Genomic DNA, 19,286 nt, shown 5'->3' on the forward strand with positions numbered 1-19,286 from the left:
TCTGGTCTTCCACACATCATTTCAATGATCTGGTTAATACAGTTTGATACCATGCAACTGGTGTTTGCTTTGATGTCAGATGAATGAGAAGAAGAAAAAAAGAAACTGTCAGCATTTACATTTTCTGAATTCAGGAAAATCCCCATCACTGGATCATACCATAAGACAATTAAATTATGTTAAGGAGCTTGGATGTCATATTTAGACACAAACATTAGGTGAACAAGACATACAAAAAAAAAACAATAAGCATTTAGCATTATTGCATAATTTCCCCACATTTTTCCTCATGGTTTTAAAGATTTCCCATTTGAAACTGAGTACTGAAACTCTATACCTGATAATAACATAACAGTCTCTTAAAACAGATTGTATTACATTCCACAGTTAACCCACCTTCCTACATAAGTAGCCATATGTGTTCAAATGTATGTATTGATTTATTTCCAAAACGTCCCTGTTGGTCTAGGTGCCACTACCAAAACGGATGAGACTGGACTCCACTCCACATTTTGTGTCCCTCTCTGGCTCCTCAGTGTATCTGATGTGAACACAGCGCTCCTCTCCACAGCAGTTTCACTTCAGCTCAGCAATCAGCGGCTTCGTCTGCTCAGCGAAGTTGAGTCAACACGCTGGGAATCGCTCTGCCTGGATTCATGTGGCACCTCCACATCTTTTCTCAACAGGGACTTTTTCTGTCATTCTCTGATAGAAACCCGTTTTTGCTTGAAATGTGTTGTTAGACACTAATAGTTGAGTTGCAACCATTAACCGCCCAGTCATTAAGTAGCCTACCTGCGGATCTACTGCAGGGGAGTTTTCACCTGCAAGGATACTGCAGAGAACCTTAAACAATAAGGATCTTCACAGAAGTGAACAATGCTCAGACTAGGGACCATCATTTGCACTTTTTCTGTGCTGGCTATTGCAGCAAGAGCAGATTTTAAGGCACGGAACTGCAGCGAGGTGAGGGAGGCTTGTATCGGGAAAGGCTTCAGTTTCGCACATGTTCCTCTTCAGGAGATCCCAGGTAAGTGCCACCAGTTAATGAGGCTAACGACCTGCTTAACAAGACAATATAAATTGCTTTGTGAGAAAATCGAATGCTTTAAAAAAATAAATATAGGCCTACTTTGTTTTTATTATCAAGCTCCGTATGGTATGTTAAAAATCCCACACTTTTAATATGCAAAGTGGCTTAATAAATACACCATTACTGTAGATATGTTGTTGGATGTTGCAACTGTAGCTGCATCAAACGAATCTGTCAAACAGCAACCCAACCACCTGTCACTCACTAAGTCGCTGCAAATCAAACGGACGAAAGTTATATCAACATATTCTGCATTTACCTCCCTGGATGGTCACCAACAGCTGCTGCAGCCTCCTGCAACAAGCACCCTGCGTCTGTAAACTGCTGTAATCAGGAAAACTCCTCATTTAACACGCCTGAACCCAGTTAAAAGCTGGTTTACTGATTGTATACCCATCCTGCCATAACAATATATCATCAGGTGCATCAATACTGAATGTGTGAAGAGTGAGTGCCCCAGGCAGCTGTGGGAAAGATCTGTGTCCAGTAGAGGTCTGCGACTGTACTAACCAAGCAGAGATAATGAATGATCAACTATGCAGATTAACTCCTGTCTGGCGAAAATTAAGTGATAAGGTGAAGTGGAACTGCTGGCTCTTGCAGTCCTTAATCATGAGTCAACTACATCATTACAGCCACTACTACCCTTTGGAGCAGTTATTTTAAATGACTTACATAATACATGTCCTATTAGTGTATTAAATGGACAGAGTTAATGCATAAAACGACACCATTTTAATAATGTCTAGTTAGAGCACCTACTGACTTGGGAACCAAAGTAACCTTTTTAAAAGAGAGAAATTCTCAATTCATGCATATACATTTTATTTTAGCATTTCCGATCATTTAAAAATATGTCAGTCAATCCATTCAAAAATATTATTGTGTGATTTCACATGATCAGTGAAAGTCATATTTTTCTTATCATGTTAATGTGTGCAGCTGTAGAAAAGTAATTACTCCAGCTGAGTTGTCTCTCAGGTTGACATTGTTGTGCTTCAGGGCCAATCATTCTATCTATAAAGCAAGAAATCTGGCACATGTAAAAGGCTGCATATTTGATAACAGGCACACCTGTTCAGAGCTGGGTTGAATAACCTACTGATTAAATCCTTTGGATCTGAGTCTCTGACATCACAACTAATCTCCTAAATGAGTGAAAAATTCAATCTCTCTCATCTCCGAGCGTTGTCATCCTGAATAAACGTCTTTTGATGTGGTCTTTGAATGAGTCATAACCTTACGTGTCTGCAGGAGAGACAACGCATTATCAACACCTCAGCAAATTCACACAGTGATGGGCATGCCCTTCAGCCTTGGGACTTATTGCCTCTCACTCATGCAAACAATAATCAAGGTGAGACCTACCTTAACTAAGGTAAAGGTTGAGATACCTTTTATTTAAAAAGTAGCAGAAGCTGAACTACATTTTCACTTTTCAAACTCTGGAGACTAATATAATGTTGAATTGGTTTTGAATTTTATCATGGATGGTACTTTTCTGTGCTATTTCCAATGGGTCTATTGAGAATAGAGTAGTATTTTGTGTGCAGTAGTCTTTAGATAAATCAGGCATTGCATATGTATGTTCTATTTCCAATTAAAGTGTACTTATACAAAAACTCATATACAAACAAAGATAACATATAGTTAAAAAGTGTGTGTAGGACAAAAGCAGTTCATTTCATTGAGGTATATTGTTCACATTTTGCAGGTTTTACTGACAGACATAAACACTGCACACATATGGCAGATTACATTACATACAGATTCCTAATATAAGCAGTTTATTATGTGGCACCAAAGGGGTTAAGAGTCCATGTGGCAGATGGGCAGCATCCTTACTAACGATATTACCTGGAGTTAATATTCCAGCATGCTACTTGTAGATTAGTTGGCCCTCGTGGGACTCTGTGTAGAGCGCCTCTTAAAGCTTCCCGTATAGCTTATTGTTTCTGTCAGCCTTACAGCTGCCATCACACTCTATTAACTTACTGATGATTTGGCAAAAATGTCAACCTTCATGTTACTGGTCCACCTCTACAACGATGGTTCGCCTGCTGCCACATCCTTCATGTTAAATGGCTGCTCTTTGATTTCTTGATATCTCTGTCGTTATCCGAGACGCCAACATCAAATTGTAGTGACAACAGGATGTGTTTGTGTGTTCCTTTTTCTTTTTACATTAGAGACCTTATAAGACATGAACTTAGACAGAAACCACTCGCTATCCCTTTTGACGTTACCTACAGTTTAATCCCAGATATTTTGACTTATTCATTAAAGTAATTCCCATTATACTACTGTTACATTTTTATCACAATTACTATGTTAATGAATGATTGTTTTATTACGAGCTATTTGCCTTTTTCAGATGTTTTTTTTTATTCATTCATTGTTGCCTTTCACATTTTGATTACACCATATGTTTCTGGCTAATATGAAGCACTTATTACAACCATACCAATATAATGGAGAAAAAACAGCAGGGTTTTTGTACTCAGCGCCTTTACACTGCTCAGCCACTGAAACAATATGTTCTTTCTGAAGCTAAAAATGAAAGGCTTACAATCCCACACTCTGGGTCAAACAGAAGGAGCAGGTCAGGTGGAATGAAAGCATTGGTCAGTGTTATCGACAGAAATGTGTTTAAGATCCAAAGCCTAAAGGCTCAGTTGGAACAGTAATTCCACAAGACTGAGGCGATGCTTCTGCCTGCTGACCAGGCCAGGCTGGAGGCTATCAACAGCTTTGTGGTGAAGCCATTTTAAACCACGGGAGCATGAACTTTTGGATTGCTCAAGTGTTCACATAAACTGCCCAGAGCGTCTCCCCCTCCACTGCGGAACCATCACTTTAATTCCACTGTTAACAAAAGTGTCACATTTTAGCTTTTTAAATCCGCTTCTTTGCTCTGGGTAAAAATCAGACCTGCACCCTGCAGTCTAGCCCCAGTTGTCACCAAACGTCTGAGACGAGATGGAAAGATATGGGTAGTGAGTCACACTCCTGACTGCTGGATTCAGAAGAACTTCTTAGCATGTCATAGTCTATTGACGGCCGGCTCTGTTTACTCTCAGTCAGGAGATGGAGATGGGACAGAAATAACGGCGCAGATGTTTAATGTGATCCAGTGCTGCCTGCACAACATAGCAAATGATCTCTGCTGAAGCGTGTAATGTGCACAGGTTCTCTTCTGTCATGTAATGGGATGGAGAGGATTAAAAAGGGCTAAATGGGAGTGCCTGCAGAGGAAATGGCCAGGTGCCCTTACAGCATAGTGCTGCTGTGATGTATCGTCGGATTATTGTGACCTTCCTGCCACTCATTCATGAGGAGAGAGACCTGGCCAAAGATGGGGATCACAGCTTCTGATGGGTTTGTGGTGTGTCTATGTTTTTTAATTTCCCTCCACAAACATCAACATCTTTGCGAAACATTTTCCGATAATTGGACTTTTAGAAGCGTGACTTATTGTTTGAGTTTGTAGCCTATTTTGTAGCACCAGTATTTCAGGCTGCATTCTTCTATATAAAGTAATGTGAATGTGTCCTACTGAGAAGCAGAGGGGGGCACTATCAGGGAGGAAGAATCCAAACAATCATCATTTTTTTCCGGCGGCAGAGGGGATTTCTCAAACGCGGCTTCCATCTCCGTGTCATCAATCATCTTCATGAATGCTAGAATGGCCTCATGATGGGCTCTCTGCAGGTGTTCCCTCTGAGAGCGGTAGAAAACGTTGTGTACAAGGGTTTTAGGGTTGAAGCTTTGGAAGCAGAACAACACTCAGCACTTAAATAATATCAAAGCATAGATTATCTTATCTATGACCAAATAAAGTTTTTAATTTGTTTTGACTTGTGTGGTACATTTATAAAATAGAACCATAAAATAGAGTTTTGTGCAGACATGTATTAGGTACTCCTGTACAATGCATTGTTATACAACTCCATATTTTTGTGTCAAAGACCCTGAAAACTTATTTTCTTAGTAAGTTTCTCAATGTTAAGTATGGGTTCCAACATGGAAACAAACTTTCTGTCAACATTTTTCTTTATTTCACAAAGATTTGTTTGGTTTTTCCCTTTCTATTGTTGTTGTTGCTTATGTCTCCAGCTAATTAATTGTAATCCAACTTCAGGGTGCTGATTAAGACATTTAACAAATAAGAGATTCTGGGTGTTGAAAACTAATAAATACAAAATATATGAATTTGAAGATATTCGTCCTCACTTAAAACTTCATTTTATTCAGACATTACACACAAGTGTATGGTGTTATCATTGTGACGCTATAGTGCAGGTAACCTTTAGAGATGTGTAGTTTTGCTCTTGGGTTATACTTGATTTAATTAAATGTCTTTATATACACTGGGGACAGGAGTATTGGTTAACCTTTGGTAATGGTTGTCTTTTTTCATATTTGTTCCTACTTTGGGTACAGTATGTGTAGTACAAGTTAGTTTTAAGTCAACCTCGGCAGATATTTAGTGTCAGTCTTTGCATGGCCACATGCCATGGTCACATGACCACATGCATGAACACACTCATAAAGGCAGGCAATTAGCATATATTATCTGACCAACAGTGCAAAACCCAAACTTTTTTATTCGGTCAGTCAGTTGGGAACTGACAGACTATGCTCTGGTGCTTTGTTTCGGCTTCTCAAAGCAAGATGCTGTGAATTTTGATGGATCTGGGTTTCCTTAGAAAAGGAGGTAAACTCATGTCCTCAGGGGTAATTTTTTTTTTTTAACACACTAAAAGTCGTTTCTGGATATTATTCCAAACCATAATCTTGTTTGTGACCCAGGCTTTCTGTTTATGGTTTTTGTGTCCTTCAGCAGGGTTTATGCCCAACTTTCTGTTGCTGGTTCTGAAACTTTAATAGAGCCGACACAGTTTAACACCAACATGGATTTTAGTTGGCAGTTATTAACTGCTGTATGTTTTCCTAATTCACAGAGAATTTTATATATATATATATATATATATATGGGTGTGAACACAGCCATAAACACTTAACGTCTGTCACAATCATCTGAGAAAAACAAGGACAATTGATTGAAGTGATTCTCCTGAGACGGCATGGCTGTTTTCATGGCTTAAGAATAATTAGAAATGCGAAAGAATGAGTGCTCCTGTTGTCAACAAGAGATTGAATAGATGTTATTTTTATGTATTAGTTCCTGTCAACAACTGCCCAATTAAATTCTAACCTGGAGACACTGAGAAGGAGCTTTTCTATTCCTTATTTCACAAGCTGGCATAAACACATCTCCTCTAGTCACTGATTCTGTTTTTCATTTTTCAAAACTCTTGACCCGTGAAGACCACACATACTAAACAATAAATGCCTGATTTGTAACAGAAACAGAAGCATTCTACTCCTTTTGGTCTATTGAAACCTATTATAATTTGTATCAACCAAAGGCAATTCATACAGGGGACATAATTCTCTTCACATACTACAAGGCTCTTAATAAACCTTTTTTATTTCCTCACTTTGGAGTGGGAGATGGATAACAGGTGTTACCTTGGATACATTCTGAGATTGATTTCACCGTCATGTTTTTTCTCACCTGCAAATCATAAAATGCCACCATGTTGTCTGTCCTGTGTGTGTAAGATTTGCGGATGACTAGCCCCGTTAAATTGTCGAATGTCCCTTAACTGATATTTTTCTAACTTGTCAGAGTCTGTTTATTTATTTATTTTAGAATTGTTTACGCATTTCATGTAGTATATCAATGTCTCTTTTTAAGCCTTCCCTGACTTTTCATAAAACAATCCACAGGATCAATGTGAGTCTCGTCATTGACATGAGGATCAAATGTAGGCTTATGACTGTGACCTATAGCTGGTACTTTTACCTGACACCTCATCTGCCTGTCAAAACCTAGCCATCATGAAACAAAGCCCCCTCGAATGCCTCATCGCTGTTGTTGGATCTATCTTTAGCCACACGTCTGCCACTCCTGTTGACAGTGTCTGACTAGACATTATGTGCAACCGGATAGGACGCTTGCTTTTTTACTCTGCTCCTGACGACGCTCAGGTGTGTTTCAGCAAGCTGCGGTGAGGATCTGTGTGTTGTACAGTTGTGTCTTCTCCCTCTCACTTAAGCAGCCTGCTCACAAGAGGACACTGTAACAAGGCAGCAGAGCTAATAATGGTCGGAGTCTGTAAACTACGCTGTAAATGCTGAGTGAAAGGTAATGATCAGTGCAGGTCTCAAGGTCCTGAAGGTCTCCAAACAGCCACCAGCTGCTGCCTGTAGCGCAGTCCTCCGCCATGCTCCACTTAACAAGTTGACGCAGAAGAGAGTGGCTTTCCTGCTCACGTCTCATTCTCAGGGGCTTCTAGGCATGCTGCCCACGTGGATCGAATATCCACACCGTCTTGTCATGCCCCCACTAGGCTTTTTATTACACACACTCTTCAATAAATATCAAAGCCAGACATAGTGCTACATGCGCTGCATATTTGGTGCTTGTCATTCCTAAATGTGCTGCACATGGTGTTAGGGAATCCATACATTAATCTCAGCTGTAATGATATTGGTGCACCTTGCAAAAAGGGTATGGCACATGAATATTCCATAGGTATTTTCTCAGGGTCGTGGTTGTATATATCTTCTTGGCAAAGATTAATACGAGGGAGATCTAGCCTTTGTGTATTGTTTTACATGTATTCTCTCACTGTAACAAGTAAAGCAAGGCTAAAACAGTCTTTTAGTATTATTTATTTTGCTCATTATTTTCTCAACTAATTGTTTGGTTTGTAAAATATCAGAAGATTATCACAATCCAAAAAAATAAACATTAATTTATTTACTTTTTCGTATAACAAAAAAAGTATTTTTCACTGAAATTAACTGAAATAACAATGAAATTATTTAGATATTTACCAAATAATTTCCTTAGTTCTAAAGGATTAGTCTATAAATTACATGTTACTTGTTAGACGCTTACTTGTTAGATGATACTGTGGGCAATCCCCACAGGAGCAATTTGGGGTGAAGTGTCTTGCCCAGGGACACAACGACATGCAGTGGGGTTTGAACCTGTACTCCCATGATCCGAACACCAACGCACTAGTCCACTGTGCCACAGCCTCTCCGAAGAAATGTGTTCAATCAGTCACCCTTAACTTTTATGGCCTCATCTTCTGTACTAGAATACCCAAACCTTTCATATTTGAACGAAAATGAGTAATTGCAAAATCAAAGATGGTTCTATATTCAAAAGCCCAGTTTCTGGGAACAATCACCTTTTTTATAGAAATATATTGTCTATAAAAACCCATTCCTCCTCTACTACTTCTTCAAAGCCTCTACAAAAATGTTTTCTGCAGTGACAGGGGCGACTTATGCATTTATATATTTTTCTCCTCAAAGAGATTTATTTATCGTAAATGTAAACATATTTCAATATGAATCACCACACCGTTGAGGCAACATTTGGCTGTTTTATCATATACAAAGCTTTGCACATGGCATGTTGCTGTGAAATATCTTGACATATTAAAAAAAAAATACTGACAGATTTGCGAGGGGTATGAAACTGTTCCAACATCTTTATTCTTGTCCTTTTTCCCTTCACGCTGACTCTCCTGAGGATGTAGAATGCCATCATACCATTGTACTGTGCTGCTTTTATTGTAGACTGTGTTATGTCGGTGAGAATTCATTTCTCTTGAACCTGTCCTCATTCACCCAAGGACATACTCCTCTATATCAGCATCCCCCAGTTATTTAAAACATGAGCATGCCTTTCATTATGACTTCTGACATGACCCAAAATGTGATGGGAATAATGTCATTCAATTTTGATTGATGCAAGTTCGAACTTGAGCGAGAAACTTGTCTATTCTGTACACAAAACCCTCTGGAGACACTATTATGTAAGTGTGAGGGAAGACTGTGTGTAGTGCACACATGTATGTGCATGCTGATTCATATGCTTTAAATTCCATCCTCATTTGCTGTGGTTGTTAAGGAACTCAGCGTCTGATTAGTTAGAGGAAATGTTTCAGTAAAACGGAAACAATTTACATTGACTGCCTTGGATGTCTGAAAGCATACAACAACAAGTGGATATGAAAAGTGTTGGATATAACAGCAATGTAAAGCAACCAGTAGTTTAACTATTTTATTACAAGGTTAAACGATTTTTGATCTTTATCATTTATATATGTGATTATCATCATCAGCCTGACAATTACATGCATGTTAATTTATTCATTCGTCTATATCCAACCACCCACTTACATTGGAAGTTAGACTAATTAATTAGTTGATTTGGTCATGCATTTTCTCATTTATTCATAGTTGGTCTGCTCATGCATATGTCTGAAGACATCACACTTAGACAGCATCCTTAAACAGTGTTTAAAGTGCATGCTGCTTTGTGTTGTGTCCGTGCTGTGGATTCAATAATGTGACTAAAATAGCCTTGTCTCAAATAGGCCAGCCTAAATCACAGATTTGTCTAAAATGTTTAGCAGGACATCTTCCACTGAGAATCTCTCAAGCCCATTAGCTAGAAGCTCTAAAGAAGCCGTATAAAAGCTTATATGATAACAGAGAGTTAGAATTTAAATCATTGCAATACTTTTGTATGCAGCTCTAACTGGTCCAGGCCGATTATGTTGCCCATCTGGCATTGGATTAGACCAGTGGTTCTCAAACTTTTTCTGTCAGGCCCCCCCTTTGGAGAAAAAAAAAAGTCGGGCCCCCCCAACACAAATAGTCAGGCTCAGTGGCGGCGCCAGAGATTTATTTCGTGGCTGCTGTGCGGTAGCTTGACGTTTCATAGAGGGTGCTCAAACATTTAGGGTTTCCCATTACCGGTCGCTACAGTTGAATTTTCTACTGCAACACTCCCCACGCACATACACAATGTACCCGCGACTGTTACAATGAAGACTCGATAATCAGCTCACGGCATATACAGTAGGTGTAAGCAGGGGATTTATTTTTAAATATTGAAGTTAAAAGCATCAATCTGGTGCACTTTGAGAGCAAAATGAAGAGATCTATGGATACATCTCTCAACACCCATTTGAAACAGACCTGTTAACAGATTTACTTTTTCTTTCTGGATATTTTACAAATCACCCTTTTAAACTTTATTCTTGTTTTACTGTCATATAGTATTTCATACCTGTTTTTCATTTATTCTCTTATTTTTTTATAACTATAATGATCATATAAACGTGTGCCTCAGAAATAATTGTTTACATTAATGGTGACCAAAACATTTGAGACCCACTGAGATAACACTGAGAGAGTCCTTTACTGTAGCTCACGGAGTCTCTCAGTCTGACAGGAGAGGACTCTCCTCCACTTTATTGTTGAAAAAACTCCTTATATCTGTTAGCGTAGCTCGCTAGCACCAGAAGCTAACAGCAACGATCTCCTCTCTCACTCGCGCATGCACACAAAATGGCTCGTTCCACACACAGAGCCGTTTGTTTTTTTGATATAACCATTTTTCCTCCTGGTCTCTCGCGCCCCCCCTGGCATGCCTCTGCGCCCCCCAGGAGGGGCGCGCCCTCCACTTTGAGAACCACTGGATTAGACGCAGAAAGCCTTTTCTCTTGGTTTGTATTATCAAAGCAAACATCAACTGAGCTATTTCAGAGCACATTGAGCAAAGCAAAATTGAATACAATTAAAATAAAATTACATTATACCGTTTTCATGTGGGGTTACCATTTTTTCTTAAGTGACTGACATTTCTAAAATAAAGTCGTTAAATACTAAATCACCAAGATGATTGACGACAAAACAACTTACGACATGTCTGACTTAATATTTCCTGAAAGGAGACAAACCTTTTTTGATGACTAAAATAAAGGAATCCAGGTTTTTGTTAACTACGAATTTTACTAAAATATAAAGGAATTCTGACTTCAACACATGAACTCTTAAGCTAAGACACAGCTCCAGATTTCAGATGGCCTTTTATTGCCTTAAGATGATGAAGTGATGTGAAAAGGAGCATACATTGCAATGACACTAAAAAAGCTTATCTTATTAGGTTTGAGTCTGGCTCCAAGTGTGTAAACCCATAGAGTTTATCGGAGGGAATCCTGAGACACAGCAGATGGCCGAGCACATGCTGGGTCTCTTTGGCCAGGTACACTGAATAATACTTCTGAGAGTTGGCCTACCTTTGCCCGTACTTTATGCAGAGGGACTTGGACTCTTAACTCTCCAGGCTGAAGTTTGTAAACGATGTCCTCATGTCTTCATATAGAGATTATTAGAAACTATTGTGTTCAACAGAGCATATTAAACATGTAAGTATTTATAAAGCTATGTCTTTAGACAGTGAAGGTCTTAGTTGTGTTCATTGCTTCCTCCTTATAATTGTCTTCCCTTCTACATTTATGCAGGGTCAATCATATAAACCTAATAGAAATTATAAATCAAAAAGTATAAAGAAATAATTAGATACAAAAATGTGTTAAATTTACTTTACTTTTTAACAATGACTTTCACATTTTGGAACATGCATGGGGTTTAGGTATTATCGCAGAATTAGAGATATACCATAAGTAAATTAAGTAATTAGAATATCTAAAAACAGGTATCAGAAAAAAATATCTAATCTGTAGGATTATACACTATAACAGGAATCTTTGACCTGGTGAATGATGGGGAAATTATTACCAATGTTTATAACAAAGGACATTATAAGTGTATTACATTTGCAGTGCATAAATAAATCAATGAGATCCTACTAACAGAAGAAAGGTATGCATCAACATGTTAGCAGAAGCAGTAAGAAGGCAGAATACATTTCTTTTTTCCGCCTCATAATTTGTGATAACAAGGTAAATTACAGACATGGGAGTGACGTGAAGTACTGTAATTGCGACTCATGATGATAGCTCGTATACAAAGGCGTTAATAAATGTGCTAGCATAAACCTCTATCATTAACACTAACATAACATTAGTATGTATTGAATCTGCGTCTTGTCATTAATATGATAATGTTTTCAGGATCTGCTGCTCTGTATGCATGTTAAACATCTGGTGCCATGGCTCGATGCAGAGTCAAGTTATGCGTCTTGCTGGTGGCTGTGGACAAATAAAGGACAGGGCACAGGTTGGTACAGTGAGGTTAGGCTGGGACAAGTCTCTATGTTTCACCTCAACAGCCCTCTTTATTCTGGATGAATTGCCAAAGGCCAGCTTTGATACAAGGCTAGAGAAGGGAAATAATTTTCACAACTGTTTCCACAAACCCTTTTTTAACTCTCATGGGTCACATCCTCACATCGCTCTATTTTTCAGTTTTAAAGATGGAACCTGATTTGATAGAAAAGTTGATACAATCTTACAGCAAACAAAATGGGACCCGAGAAATAAAAAAAGTGTAAGTTAAACCAGGGGATGAAATATAATAGAAATAAAATAAAGTAGAAATTAGACAGTTATTGCAAAAATGAATAAACTGAATCCAAACCGCATGCATAAAGATGAAGTACAGTATTGAGTATTGTACATTTAAGTTTTGGTGTGATGAATCAAGTTGTTTTACCTGTGCCATAAGCTATGCTATAACAATGGATGGTGTGTTTATGTGTTGTAGTTTTACAATACACTTAAATGATTGACAATACAGAACTGTGCCAATTTACAGTTTATCTGGAGAAACTTGCTGAGTTCCATAGAAATGCTTTAAATTACACTTTAAACCAATACTATCTGGCAAAGGACTTTAGGGCATCCATCGCCAACGCTCATCTCCAGCTACTTCAATAGTGGTGTTAATTAATTTAACTAATTGTTTATATGTAACTACATTAATTACAAAATAAACCATGTTTGAAAATGGTTTCTAATTATTGAAAACACATATTGAATTAATGAATTGAAAGGACTAAATTACAAATTCCATCAAAAGAGCAAAGTGAAATGATGGCCAGAGGTCTTCTTTAACAGAAACAACTTTAGGAACATCACAATGCCACCAGAGTAGAGGGGTTAAAAAATAATATGCATATACTGTAGTCCACTGCGTGACAATGATTAATGCATAACTACATACAGTTTTAAGGGTTTTAAATCCATAAAGAAGAGTCAAATGTGCTTAATGTTAAAAGCCAGGAAGGCAGGGTGTGACCTTTTGGGACCCTAAAGGTGGGTCCATGTTTGATTGACAGCTGCCTTAGATCCTGTCCGGACATAGTAAACAAACTTTCGCAGTAGCGTTAGATTCCGAAGTCATGGGCAGACAGTGTGTTGTTTGAGTGCCAAAGAGCCTCTCCAGCAGATAGACCAAATTGGCATTCGCAGGTAACAGTTCACAACATTGCTGTTAAATGTATCGCAGCTGACCAGCTAACTATATCGCTGTCTAGCAAACAAAATGACGTTAGGAGCGCATGTGTTTGTTTGGTGGCTCATAGAACAAGTTATAGTGCAGGACCAAGATTCATGTTCGTAAAGCTTTGCGCAAAATATTGGGCATGGCGGTGGCATTCGTTGTTTATCAGGCTGCTATCTTATAGCAGACTTTACTAAATGCTATAAATGCATAGCTGTGATTTTCTGTGTGGAGGTTTTCTATAGGCTTTGTAAATAGAGAACGATATTCCGATGAATTACTGAAAAAACAGGCGAAATGTATATTGTGTTAAATGGAATTTAATTAAAGTTGGTCTCTGAGTTATAATTTGGTGGTAGGCTAATTGCGATGTTCTACAACATCCAATCTCTAATTCCTAGCCATATGTTCCAAGTAAAGAGATGCATCATTTCACCCCCCCTACAATCTCTATTTACAGTCACAAGTAAAAAAAACAATAACTACAATAGAGGTCTATGACCACAAGGAATATGCTATATCAGGCTTTTTTTGCTGGACATAGGCCAACGTGTTTGTAGGATCAATGAATTGCTGTTACAATACAATTAGAATAGGCAAATCATTTGCCATAACATATTTGTATGACACTGCAGTAAACTTTAAGATGCAGAGTTTTTTCTCTTGCTGCAAAAAACTGTCTGGCACACACTCCATCCTGACTGTGGTGGGTGTGTGTGGTCAGTGCTCCTAGATAGATTATCTGGGAAGCCACATTGCTGTTTTAACCTTGGCAAGGAGGGTGGTGGCACTTTGCTGAGTGGTGAAGTCCCTTGAAAGCTCCTTCCCATATGTTGACTTACAACAGTCTTATTTTAAGTGATGCTTTTGCTCTGTTGAGACTGATGGCGGACACAGAAGATGTTGTTTTTTGTGCTCTTGACATATCTGATGAAAAGGTTGCACTCGGAGTGTATAGTCAGAGGGACTTGCTAGGACACTGTCTGTGTGATATGTATGAAGTTTCTAAATCCATCCATAGCTTTATTTGTGATAAGTGCTGTTTTGAAATTCAAATTCCAGTTGCTCTTCAGTCAGTCTGATCAGAAGAGGAGAGGGTCTATGATGTTGAAATTGTGAGCTTCATGGAGGGGTACACATCAGCAGCCTGAATGCTCCAGTGACATATTTGAACTGGGTCCCTTTTTCCCTAAGATCAAAGCCTTTCTGAGAATACCTGAGTGCTGTGTATAAATATCCCCTTATTACCAGCTGCAGCTACTCGAGAGTGTGATGTTGACGTCATAACAGTGCAATATACAGTCACTAAACTTTACAAGTGCAGAGTGATGTGAGATCAAAATGAAGGCAGAGTGTAAAGGTGGGTATGGTCTGAGCAAGGGCCGGCATAAGGAGGGAAGTGTTGCCCATCTGGTGTCAGGTGACTTATTTATGTATAAAAAATAAAAGCTAAAATTCAAAGATTAACTTGAACCTAGCAAGGAATTCAACTTAGGGGGATAGAAAGGAAGTAAGTTGGTACATTTATTACATTTTTTGTTTGTTTTTGACATTTACTAGGACACTTTCACACACCATGTTCTTGTTTTTCAGAACCATAAAAACAATGTGTTGCTGGTGTAATCACATATGTAACATTCCCTATTCACATGCTTTACAACACACTGTAGATTGTGAAATTAAATATACTTCAATAGGACATTTATATAAACAAATTCACATTAACAAAACTATTGTACTTTAATCCCACATTTGAATTCCATACGAATATGTATTCTATGACAAACAAACACCCATGGTGAAAATGATAAAACCTTTTAAAAGTAAAATGTCATTCCCCTATGAAGGAAATTACTTTTCTTTACCACCCTCTGTTTAGTTATGTGCCCTTGCTACACTACATATTTTTAAATAGTTAATTTGTATGTTGATAAGAAGGATGCATGGTCAGTTTATGGAGAGAAAAGGCAGTATTACTTTCCACAGTCCACAGACTTTCTTACAGTCTTCATCTCTCACAGGTGCAGGAAAAAGATTTGTGTTCTCAACTAAATGACATGAATTTGGTTTGCATTGTGTTACTTAGGAAACAAACCATTTTAAATCAAGAGATTTTCTAACATGCTTGATCTGACAAGGTGGGACTTTCTTATCTCCTCTTCTTTGGTCTTTATTTGTAGGGCTACTGACTGTTGTAAAGGCAATACTGGGTTCAGTTTGCATATTTCCTACTACATGCCTTATGGGTGTTGCTTTCTAATGAAGATGTTCCCACATGTCACCCTTTGAAGAAGACACCAATGTGCAAAGCAATATCGTGCTCATATCATATTGTTGCTCACTCAGTATGGCGCTCAGTAAGTGACATCCATTTCCTCTTCTGCTGCTGTGCAATCTATCTGTTAATGCATGCAGGGAGAATCGTACAGCTGCTTGATTGGAAGCTCATGCTGATTGTAGACGATGTACATTAGCTCTGCGTTTTGTAAAAGAGAAAACTGATTTCTTTGTGCTTTGTGTGGGGATGAGAAACATTATTATGCTATATTGTGTGTGCAGGGGGTAACATTGTGAAATCAGTTAATGTTATCATCCCGGTAATTGATATAGTTATTTAGGATGTAATGAATATTTTTTTTTTCCATTTTTGTTATCCTACAATTTTAAATATTGTGGGCGTATGTGTCTGTAGATTCAAGTTGACCCCACTTTTGATCACCCACACAATTATTAATACAGTTAAGAGACGGATACCAATTACTGCTCTTTGTCATCACATGGTGTTTATTCACTTAAATATCCAGCACCTATTTTGAAAGCAGAAGGACAAGGAAGGAACATAACATTTCACTTTCAGATTGAGTAGCACTAAAATGACTTTTGTGCTCTTTCAAATATTATGTCTACAATATGCTTTTATAGGTTTCATTTAAACAGTCTTTGGTTTTAGACTGAAATGGAGAAACACACTTATTTTCCTTCTTCTTTTTTCTTTTCAGTATTTTCTCCATGTTTTCAATTATTTAGTGCAAGGGAATATTCCCAATTAAGCCTCTTATTGTCAAACAAAAAAAATGAGAAGCACTACCATTGTTCCTCTTCTACAAAGAATCATGTTAAATATCCTGCAAGGCACAAGTGTTATATTGACATTTGAGACAATTTGAACAACACATTGAGGGAATAACTGCTTTCATTCTATCATAATATAAACATAACAAGGCCAATGTTTCCCACATCATTTTGTGAGACAGTGGTGGGTGTGTGATACACATTTGAAATTAAGAGGCTATAAAACAAGGCAATGACGACTCACAAATGATTATATTCAACTGGAGCACAGTAGGAGAGGAAATAGAGTGAGAGTACTGTGAGTGAGTGAGTGAGTGAGAGGAGGCAGGGGATTGTGGCACTGCAGCGGTTTGTCTCAACTGGCCGTTGTAAAGAACAGAAAAAAAGAAAGCGCAGCTGGTACCAGTGTATCTGTGAGGCAGAACATAAGTATCAAAACGTCCCAAATTTCAGAATCAATGATTGACAACACTGCAAGGCAAAAGCCATTTGTCCAATCTGTCCATTTGTAAAATTGGGAACACATTTTCTGTACAGAGAAAATTATAGGGACGAACGATTGCACATCACAAGAGTGTCATGTTGGAGACTTAAAATGTCCGTTTTTGAGTGTTCTTAAAAAACGTGTTTTCATGAGAGAAACTGTCATTTATTAGCATGTGCTTTAATGCAATCTGCTGTCACCCCTTCATTTGTTGTATTTGAGTTTAAACGTGTTCATATGTTTAAAAGGCATCAACTAACTTCTAAATCATTTACACGGCATCCTTTGGCATGTTGCCATTAAATCACATTTATGTTTGCTACTGTATTATATTTCTGTTTCTAGTGTGGTGGTCTCATGAGGCCTCAACACTTTGCCCTGTGACAATTGGAAGCTTGTCAGGCATAGCAACAGTAACTAAGTGGGAATGAGGCTATTTGAATGCACTGCTAATTAGGACCTGATGGTGGATGTTTGAAACCACAGTCCTGCACACGTTTCCCGTAACATTCCTGTATGGGAGACCATAAAAGTTAAATACTGTTATCAGCTCAAATGGTTATGTGTCCAAAATGAGTTATTTTCTGTAAAGTTTTATTGAGTAATTTTAGCCAACCCACATTCAGGATGGGGGGCTCACGATGTTAGTGTTATTGCATTTTCTTTGAATTTGGAAATGAGCACATTAGATGGTGATGCCAAAATAAATCAAGGATTTCTAAAGTTGAATTTAGAATTTTAATGGTCTTAAAACATTTTCTTTGTCTATTTTGCAGGTGAACATCTCCGCGTATGTCCTCAGGGAAACACATGTTGCACCCAGGAAATGGAGGACACATTTGGCCAACAGAGCAAAAAGGACTTTGAGAATCTTGTTGATGAAATTAGTCATGAATTGAGAAGCACCTTTGTTTCCAGACATAAAAGATTTGACGGTAAGTACATTTTTATTTCTCGCTCAATGCTTCATGCTGACTAATCTTCCTATTTTGCTTCTTTTTTTGTCACCATTGAACTGCTGCTAAAAGGAAAATCAAAAGGATTTTGAATGTATGTTTTAATATGAAAAGGTTCACTGTTCGTAGCACTTTCGCTGTCCTCCCCTTAAGTCGAGAAAGGATTTGAAAATCTCATTAATATGCCTTGGAGTGGAGAACCCTCTTGTTAGATTAGACAAACATGGCGTCTTGCACAGCAGAGTGACAGCTTGAACAGCAGTTATTACGGCTGTTTGGTGGTCCTCTGCTCTGTGTGATCTTGTCAAAGCCCTATGGCGACTGTCTTGACCCTCCCACACATCCACTGAGCTACTGCTATGGGAGTGGATGTATCCTACTCATTACTGAACAAAGACCCACTCTACTGTCCCTGTTGGTAATCCTCCAATTTCTTTAAGTGAATGGCAGGACAACAAAGAAGAATCTTTCATAGGAAAATACACTCATATTGTCTTTTGTTTAAATAGAGGAATAATGGTTTATAAAACTTTCTTAACGCCCAGTTACAGGAATGGCAACCAGATTATAATGACTTTAACCTTGGCATATACCGTATGTTACAAGCCCCTAACTTTAAAACCTCACATCCAATTTTGCTTCCTGTAGTTGATAAATGTTGAGTATCAACATTTCCAGTCGTGATCATGAAAAGAAAAGGCAAAGCTGCATCCATGTAACCATCAAGCTTTTGGAACCTTGGGTGTAACAATGGGTGATTCAACAGTGCCAGTACAAGCAATCTTTATTTATTAATGCACTCTCTAAAGTAGCGGATACAAAGTGCTTTACAGCTGAAAGAAAAGAGAAATGGAGAAACCGTAAATATAACGTTTATAAAAGCAGAAATAAAAAGGCTATTGGTTATGTGCTGAGACTCTTTCCCGGGAAGCTACAGTATTCCTCTGTTGAGGAGAAGCACAGAAAAAGCAGAATCATCGAATATAAAAGGGTGTTGTATGCCCAATACATACACGTACTGTACCATCAAGATTGATAGAGGTTTGCATTTGATAATAACATCCAGCTCATTTATTTAATAGCATATAGATTACATTTAATGCACGATCGTGTCTTCCTGTGACATGGTTTGCATATACAGTAGCAAAACAAACAAGCTTCCTGTTTCATATGGAAGCAAATACACAACATAAATCAAAGTTTGAGTGGTATTAGCAGATCAGGCATCTCATAACTGTACTTCAGTTGACATTTTTCTGCTCTGTATTTTATACCTATTTGCTTGCTTGTCATCTACGGAATTTAAATTGCAAAACGGCAATCTCTCTGTGAAAAT

At 38.1% G+C, this 19,286-nt stretch overlaps 1 protein-coding gene across 2 annotated transcripts in view; it reads left to right on the top strand.

Moving 5' to 3' along the window:
- Window positions 1–592: 592 nt before the first annotated feature.
- The window catches only part of LOC117544416 (glypican-6-like), an 84,008-nt gene continuing 65,314 nt past the window's right edge, over window positions 593–19,286 (top strand). For both annotated transcript variants that reach the window (XM_034213420.1, XM_034213421.1), the window contains exons 1-2: window positions 593–1,030; window positions 17,771–17,929. In XM_034213420.1, the coding sequence (XP_034069311.1) occupies window positions 880–1,030; window positions 17,771–17,929 (310 nt within the window). In that variant the 5' untranslated portion in view covers window positions 593–879. The remainder of the gene's footprint in view (window positions 1,031–17,770; window positions 17,930–19,286) is intronic.

The sequence above is a fragment of the Gymnodraco acuticeps genome, unplaced genomic scaffold (genome assembly GCF_902827175.1).
Source record: "Gymnodraco acuticeps unplaced genomic scaffold, fGymAcu1.1, whole genome shotgun sequence".
Taxonomy (NCBI): Eukaryota; Metazoa; Chordata; class Actinopteri; order Perciformes; family Bathydraconidae; genus Gymnodraco; species Gymnodraco acuticeps.